The following is an 8,966-nucleotide window of genomic DNA, read 5'->3' as shown; positions in this document are numbered from 1 at the left end:
AATTCAGAACACTTTTTACGTGTTCGAATGTTGCATTTTGAGAACGCTTTAAACAGTGTTCTGACGCTAGAACAGTAGCCTAATTAAGCGTTGTGAAATATAGAACACACTTTTGTTCTTTTTATGTTCTTTCACTCAGTATTGTGTGAAAACGATCTAGTAGAATAATATAGGCCTATTGCTGACTGCGTACTGCCGTTTTAAAGAAGTGCATTTTATGTACTGAGTAGTATACCAACCATTTCGAGCAATAGTGTACCTGTAATGGATCTATCGGTATTTGGATCTAAAAATACGTGGATCTATAGGTATGCGGATTTAAAGGACGTGGGTTTATGAGGACGTCATATCTATAGGAACGCAAATATATAGGACAGAAGAAAAAAATCGGATCTATCGGTATTTAAATCTAAAAAGACGTTTTTTCCGTTTTTCCTTTATGTATCTATCGGTAACGGGAGTATAGGGACGTGTAATAATTTGGGACTAAATTTTATCCGTACGTACCCATAAATTGTACTTTGAATACATGTGGTAGGGAGGGAGAAACAATTTTTATTAACTGTGAACTCTATAAAGACATAAGAGAAGACCTTTCAACTTGGCAGTTCTTTTTGAAGAACATTTTAATGCATTTCAGAACACTGAAAAGTTCACATTTGTCATGCAAAATGGCCAGATACGACTCAAGACAGAAAAAAAACAACAAACGCAATGATGTGTAGAAGAAATAAATTTTATACATATGAGAGGGATTGAAAGGCTTTATATAAAATATTCTTTTTTAATGTGTTGAAATGATAAGTAATGTACTTTAGAGAACTCTATGAATTTAAATTGTATTTTCACAGGTTTTTGCTTTTAGTCAATTATTAACCCTTAGTAGGGTGGGTTTTATTTTTAAACGGGAGACGTTAATAAAATAATAACTATTATTATTATTTTAACAACCCTGGGCCCACAAATATCAAGGTTGAAATCATGGATTTGCAAGGAACATAAAGTAAATTTCACAAGGTATTAATAACAATTACAAGAGGTAAAACTGAAAAATCATCTCCCTATCTACAGTAAGTCATTGGGCTTACCTGGGCAATACAAATTAAACTCTGCTACATGATGTGGCAGAGGCATTTTTTAAAATATAGAAAAATAATTTAAGGGTTTTTATTGTCTTTTCTTTGTATAGGCAAACTGCAGTTCTTAGTATTGGCATTAAAGCTGAGATAAGTAATGATAATCTGAAAAATATTTTAAAAATAACTCATGGATTGTAACTTATATCAAATATAAATAGCCACAAAAAGTACTAAAATGTTTGTGACTTAGATAAAAATGCAACTCTTAAGCTGTAATGAACGTATGTAAAATGCTTGGATCAGGTTCTAGCAGACTTGTGTTCCTGTTGTTCTTTTTCCATTTTTCTAAGCAACTTTTCAAGGTTTTCTTTTACAAGAGGTGAATTTGGATCTAATTTTAATGCTTTCCTGTATGCTGCCCCAGCCTGCTCATATTTATTCCACCTGTGGTACAAAACACCTAAAAAGATTGGAATTTTAATTGAATTATTCATTGTCATATATATTTCAGTGTTATATTCTCCTGTAATTGATGGTAACTTTTTAAAAAATATGCTTACATACTAAATTCACAAATACTATTGATAGCTTAACCTGTTGACTCAAAGAATTTCATCAAAGCACCATAAGTAAACATGGGTTTTGTGCAAATCGTGGTATAATCATCATATGCATTATACAGATTATATGTATCAGAGAAATGAATTCAAATGTGAAAAAATAATGAAGTGAAATTAATTTTTCATGGATAAGATCTGAATGATTTAAAGTTAAAGGAAATGGGTAAAATATTACTTCGTACAATCACATATCACCATGTGCATTACCCAGGTTTGCATAATAGACTGCCTTTTTCCCATCCAGCTGTATTGCCTTAAGAAAATTTCTTTCACTATCTTCATGCCTGCCTGCATTACCCTGTGCATTGGCTAGGTTGTAGTACAACTGGGGCTCTGATGGCAGGTACTTGGTTGCAATCTTAGTGACTCTCTCAGCCTCATCAATCCTGCCTGAAAATTCATTCAAATGTATATTGTCCTAAAGCCTTTTTTAAAAGTCCAAATATCCTTGTTACTCCTTTATACAGAGCATTTTGTTTCCTCTATAGAACTAATGCATGAGATACATGCATATCTTGTGTTGTTTTGTCTCTTAAACTTAAATGCAGATAAATCAAAATCTGTTTCCAATGAGAAGAAAAGTATTAGTTGATATCATTATGTGCTCCAAGATTACAGCATAATATTCACCCAAGTTATCCAACAAAAGTATCATGTTGTTCCAAGAATTCAGATGAGTTGGTCTGAGCAAAGTCGCATTTTTCCAAGCTGCAAGGGCCTCATCATGTTTCTTTGTCTCCAAATACTGAAATGCATTAAAGGTTACATCAATTACAACTGCTTAAGTTGGACATTGCTGAAACAGAAACACCAAACATGAGATATCTTCCTCTCAGGATACACTACATACACTACACTACACTCCATTAACACTTAAATTAAGAAAAAAAATCAAACCTGAAATTTGCATTGCATTCAAATTGCATTTTACTTTTTACAGTTACCTTTACTTACCAAGTTTCCTAAATTATAATAGCAATCTGGGTATTTTCTTCTATGCGTCAGGGCATTAAAGTAGCTTTGTTCTGCCAGTTTTTCCTTTTTTAGATCAGACTGTACAATTCCCAAGTTCATCCATGCTGCAGCAAACTCAGGCCTAGCAATATTATTATTTTATGATTAAAACATTTAACAAACATATCAATACTCCTTAAAGATATTTTATCAGTTACATCAAATCTAGGTTTTTAAGTGAAAACAAAACTGTTAACAAGGAAGTTAAATTGGGTTTTGTAATAACTATGCTGTTTGCAGTGGTTGGCTTTTGGTAATGCATTAAAATGTAACACTTCATTAGCCCAGCATTAGAATGCCTTTAGAACAAAAATTCAACATTAAGGAGTGCCTGCAAAATAATGATTCTAATTGTTGAAGGAAAAACAGGATATCCATGATAAAACTACATTCCAGGGACTTACCTAATCTCTACTGCCTTCAGAAGCAACTTCTCTGCTGCCTCACTCTCACCCCTGTCCTTAAGAATATTGGCAAGGTTATTCATGGCTTGCTCATACATTGGATTTAACCTAGAACAAAAACAAGGTGTTCAGTGAAAGAAACATTGTGTACATTAGACAAAGACAAGCACTTATATTTCTTTGTTGTGACTTGTACAGCAGTATACTTCTGTGGAAAAAACACTCTTACATAAAAATCTGACCCCGATTTACTCCTAGTGAATAAATGAAAATGGAGAGTGGACTGCAATGATTTAATAAGATGGAAAACCCGTCTCATGCTTTCATGTATACCTTATAGCAAGCCTGTAGGACTCTAAAGCACCAGATGTATCTCCTCCATCTGCACTCACTTTGGCAATGTTATAGTGAACCTGAAAAGACAAAAGTTTAATATTATCAATGCTCCTGCTTTAACAAGCTTATGTTAAATCAAATGGTTAATCAAATTTGAAGAAAGGGAACACTTTCACTCTTTTGGATCATTTTCAAAATTATGTTCATTTCTCCATAACAAAATAATGCTACAATAAAGAATCTCTCCAGTACTAACAGAATGTTCATCACCTTGGCATTGCCTGGGCAAACCTTAGCACCAGAGAAAAACAGTTCCTTTTCTGATCTCCACTCTAAGCTTCTCTGAATAGAAAATGTTACAATATTAAGACTAGACATGAGATCAATTTGACATTAAACCTAATTACACTTAGTCACATTTATTTCCCTTTATTAATCTATGAAGTATTCAGAAATAATGCTAAATGTCATCCACAATTGAAAAGTATATATGAAGACATTAAAATTGATTTTTTTCTTAATTTGACAACACAACTGAATTTTGTTAGAAAATGCATGAATGATAAAATAGCCCCACCTGCATAGATTTGATGATGAAAATTATGAGTATTACTGGAACAAAAATTTTTGCAATCTGAAAATAAGAAAACAACTTTAGGCATGTGCTTGGATTCTGAAGTCATATTTCTGTAGTATGGAATTCAAAATCATTAAAATCCATCCAGCTATGAAGACTCTTCATTCACTGCATTTCAACAGTAACTGATATCTCAGGGAAAAAAGTACTTCATAATAACACATATAGTAGTGGCAGAAAATGTTGTCTTGAAACCAATAAAAGTGAATCATCTTAAGCAATTTAGTTATATAATTTTACATTGACACTTACCTTCCTCAATGCTTGTATTCTGCTTATGTGCACTAAACCCAAGGTGACCAGCATACAGAAACCCAGGCTAGGCAAGTAAAGTACCCTCTCTGCCACTACAAAACCTACTCGGAAGAACAGGTTGCTGGCTGGGAGAAAAGGAATGATGAGAATGGCAAGAGACAGAGCATAGAGCCTGAAAATGAACAAAATAAGTGTTTTATATTCATATTAACAAGTATCTATTTGTATGATTAAAACATATCTTAACCAAGAATAAAGTTATACATTTTCTATTATTGAACTTTATATTATTAAAATTGGTGACATTGTGTCTCTGTTGCTGAGATTTTAGCTGATCCAATGACAAAATAGGTGATCAGGAATTATTCTGTCTTGTTAAGGACTGACTTTGTAACAAGACTGAGAATAGTTGGCAATGGAGACATAACATCATCAAGTATAACAACACAAGTCCAGCAGGAGGTTTTAGAAACTCACTTAAAATATGAATGGATGACTAATCTGCACAATACTATATTCTTTAATATAAGGGCATAGTCCAACGACAAATCAATTAAGTCAGTTTCTGATTTATTATCAGAACTATATTCAACAATCTATTACACACAGCCAAAAACATTTTGACAACTGTTATATGAACCAAACTAAGTACCTTTAAGTATATGATGATATACATAATTCAAACAGTGTTCACATACAACTTCTAATTATTTACAAGCTAGGAAGGTATCCCTCTAACCTTTTGATTCTAGATGGATTTCCGAAAATACAGTAATAAAAGAGAAGGGCCATGCCTGACAAGAATGCAAGTGTTGGTAGTAGACGTAGGTCAGTGTAGACTGAGATCACAGGAACACATCCCATCGACCAATCAAAGCATAGCCACCATGGACACAGCAACAGCCAAACATTTATGCTGTAGAGATAGCTGTAATTTAGGACCTATAGAAAAAAAAGCTGCAGTATGCAAATGCGAGTTAAAACAAAAATCAAGAGGCAAAGTTCATAATCATCATACACTGCCTACCTGTATTTTGTTACAGTTAATTCCCAGTAGAGTGCTCTTAATGCTTGAAAATTTAGTTCAAGACAAGTTAAAACATATTATGCACAGTTCTTAAATATCAGCTAGAACCAAAAGAGATGTTTATAATCACATTTTATATCAATAATGCTAAATTGCAAAGTATTACCCTTAACATAGTTTCATTCACAAAGGAATGTGGATTATCAACTTCTTGGAATTTTGGTGGTGCTGAACCCATTATTTGCCATCTTGCCGCTAAAATAGTCACTCCTGCTGCTAGTAATGAAAGATGACGATAAACCAGGGACTTGATCCACTGGTTGGATTTCTGAAAGCATACAGTATGCTTTCAAATAATGTCTAAATTCATTCTCAAAGACATCACCATTTATTGATTATAAGCTTTATTTTATCTTCTTAAATGGTCAGATATACTGTAGGTGTCATGAAAACAATTTGAAATCCAATTGTTTTCTATTTATAGTCGAATAAAACTGAATATTTGCCATAATAACAAAACACTATTTTTAAAAACATGTTAACAAAATGCATGTACCTGTTGATTTTTTGAAGAAGCTGCACAGTTAGACTGAGTGAAATTTTGTACCACAGACATAATAGTTTCCTTTGGATCAGCTCTGCAGATAACAAGAATATCGTATGCACTGCAGACACCCTATAAAAAACAGTGATACATTTAACTACAATTTATTCCCATAAATATCATTTATAATTGGAGTGGTGACTATATTCCCCTCCCAAAGTTAAATATATTATCATTAACTTAAAGAGTCGAAATTGAGAACATCACAGCATTTTACAGAACAAAGTCACATTTGCTCAAAATAAAATAAATTCAATAGCCACTTACTATCACAGTAATCCCTTGTTCTTTAAAAAGAACAGATAAGCCACACAACACCAAACTGCTTAGTAAATGGCTCACAGATATGATTTCTGGTTTATGTCCAAAATGTAAAGGATCTGAAAAATAAATGCTCAAAAGTCAGGTGATGGTTTCATGAAAAGTGAAATATGCAAATCACTGACCATTGGTGAAAACACAACTGCTTCTTTAACTTGTTACAATGTTACAACTCATAGTTTTCAATGTTCTTGATCTGGATGGTTTTAAAGCCATTTTCAATCATACATCACTATATGCATGGCAGCTTTGACAAAGGGTATACCTGAAACCTTTCAAATCAATGAAACTGCATACAAACCTGAGTGACAAGCTCTCACATAGCACAAAAATGACAGTAAAAAACAAAAGGCACACAAGAGATCTGCCCTACCAACCACTCCTGCAACCTGAAATAAAAATAACAATAATAATTTGTTTGCCTTCAATGTCACATGTTATGTTGCTGTCTATTTTACATTTGATACTACTGTTTATGTACAAAAAATAGTAAAAAAAAAGAATAAGAACTTAATTAGGAACATTAACAGTTTTTTTATAATGATTCTGAACTTACAACTAACATGACTGTTTAATATATCTGCAGACTGAGTATATTCCAGGTTCTGGTCTAATAAATATTTTTCATTTCACTGAGTTTTATCTTTAAATGAAAAAAAATTGAAATCAAAGAATATTCTATGCAAAATTCTTCACTTCACAATCTAAAACTTTTGAATTATAGAACACGCTTGTACTGTAACAATGCAATTTAACTTACATTTTCGGTATGTATAGGGTGAGTTGCAAATAACATTGCACACAGAAAGGAGGCTTTGGGTGCAGTAAACATAATGCGGCCTCTTTCATCTAGCCTTACCCCACCAAATAAAATGACAATAGTATGCAGGATGAAGAGAGAAACAACACCATGAAGGAGGATATTGGTGACATGGAAACCTTTGGGATATAAACCACCAGCTAGATAAGCATTCCACCTACAAAAGATTGGTAAGGCATTTAGATAACATGTAGTAATGTTTTTTATTTATTTGAATTCCTACCAATCTGAAATTGTAAAAATTCAAACAACATCACTTATATGCTGAATCAAAACCTCATATGACATCATGTGTTCAGTTGTGATATCTATCCATCAGATCTACAGCTTTGTCTTTACAGGGTACTTGATGCACTGCTTGCTAACATTCAAAGACTTAGACCCCATTCCCACAGATTTTAGATCGATCTATCCCTATGGGGAGTCTCACTAGATTACTGTCAGCTTAGCCGGCTTAAATGTCTGTCCCACCTACTAAAAGCTGTAAGGGGGTAATTAACTACAGTGCGCGCTCGGCTGACAGCAATTTAGGTTGAACCCCCAGGGAGTTAGGTCGATCCAGATGGATCGATCTAAATCTATGGGAATGCACTCTAAAAGATAATTCTCTGCGTGAGACCATTTTTGCCAAGTTTTTCTTCACAAATGTAACCAAATATTCAAACTTTTTTACCTGAAGGTTAAGACAGTCAATGGTCTGTATGATTTATGGCTGGTGTTTCCTGCCAGCTTACTTCCCCAGAAATCATGGTAAAATAAATCTGTGAGAGGCACTGATGACATAAGATCTTCATTATTTATAATAGCCTCTGAATCATCAAATACAAAATCCCCATCATAACTGTTGGCATAACAAAGCACAGCTAGTAAAAACACTGCTGCTGCTGTTACGGAGAAGTTCAACTTTGGAAGTGGTAAAGAGTCATCCCAAGAACGCTTTTGTGATCCACTTATCTGTTTTTGAGTTCTCTCAGTCTTAATTGTTGTCTTTGATGATGCATCTCTTTTCCTCATTATCAGTAGCCTTCAACTTTTATAATTAAACTTATATGTTATAAATCTCATATTAACAGCCCTGAAAAGACAAAACAGTATTCAAATAGTTAGTGTTAATGTAGTACACAATTCATGTTCAAACTTGTACATTTACAGGGGGCATCACTTATTCTTGTAGTAGTAGTAATACGTTCTGGGTGTGAGAGGCCTTACATGTAAATACATTATTATAGAGATCCGACTCTCGGAGTGTTAAAATAAGTTCATGTTCATACTTGTACATTTACAGGGGGCATCACTTATTCTTGTATATAGTACTATATACGTTCTGGGTGTGAGTATAAATACATTATTATACTTATAGAGATCCGAGTCTCGGACTCGGAGTGTTAAAATAAGGAATGTTACATCGTTTAGATTCTACATTAATTGTTTCATTACAATGCAATTCCACTAAAAAGTGTATTTTATTAAAAATAAATAAGTAACTTGTAGTGCCTTTCACTCACGGAAACATTAACGTTACCCCCCCCCCCCCCCCCCCCAACACACACACACACGTGCATCACTTACCGTTCATTATGACTTAATAGACAGTCCTTGATGTTTTAAACGTTAGTACTACCAAGAATGTTATTCTTACATAAATCGAATACAGTTATCACTAAAGCATTGCACAGTACCTGTCTTTGAACAGAGCAAACATCAGCTTCAAAGTTGTTTTATCGCGTCATAAGCAAATCTGTTGCCGCTTACGTCTTTATAAAATTATAAAATGGACAAGAGAAAAAGCTGGGGAAAGAAAGGTTTTGATCAACCACTAAAAGAAGATTGCTTGGTCTTATTTGTCCCC

The 8,966-nt window shown here is 33.6% G+C and overlaps 1 protein-coding gene across 3 annotated transcripts; it reads right to left on the bottom strand.

Moving 5' to 3' along the window:
- Positions 1–720: 720 nt before the first annotated feature.
- On the bottom strand, positions 721–8,949 carry LOC106151213 (protein O-mannosyl-transferase TMTC4-like). 3 transcript variants are annotated; one of them, XM_013524337.2, is made up of 17 exons: positions 8,797–8,948; positions 7,791–8,192; positions 7,058–7,274; positions 6,599–6,686; positions 6,244–6,356; positions 5,929–6,048; positions 5,539–5,700; positions 5,085–5,287; positions 4,343–4,517; positions 4,031–4,087; positions 3,724–3,795; positions 3,451–3,530; positions 3,118–3,225; positions 2,654–2,795; positions 2,330–2,444; positions 1,907–2,089; positions 721–1,539 (listed from the first exon to the last, which is right to left on the bottom strand). In XM_013524337.2, exons 2-17 carry the CDS (start codon positions 8,129–8,131, stop codon positions 1,379–1,381), a joined length of 2,337 nt encoding a protein of 778 aa, XP_013379791.2. In that variant the 5' UTR covers positions 8,132–8,192; positions 8,797–8,948; the 3' UTR covers positions 721–1,378. The 3 variants fall into 3 exon arrangements, with proteins under 3 accessions (XP_013379791.2, XP_013379792.2, XP_086858287.1); XM_013524338.2 differs by having other exon boundaries at positions 8,687–8,851; XM_087002161.1 differs by lacking the exon at positions 4,031–4,087 and having other exon boundaries at positions 8,797–8,949.
- Positions 8,950–8,966: the final 17 nt, after the last annotated feature.

This window comes from Lingula anatina, chromosome 1 (assembly GCF_051362555.1).
Source record: "Lingula anatina isolate TDL-2025a chromosome 1, LinAna3.0, whole genome shotgun sequence".
Classification (NCBI taxonomy): domain Eukaryota; kingdom Metazoa; phylum Brachiopoda; class Lingulata; order Lingulida; family Lingulidae; genus Lingula; species Lingula anatina.
Note: the sequence above shows the minus strand (reverse complement) of the source record. Positions and strands in the feature narration are given on the sequence as shown.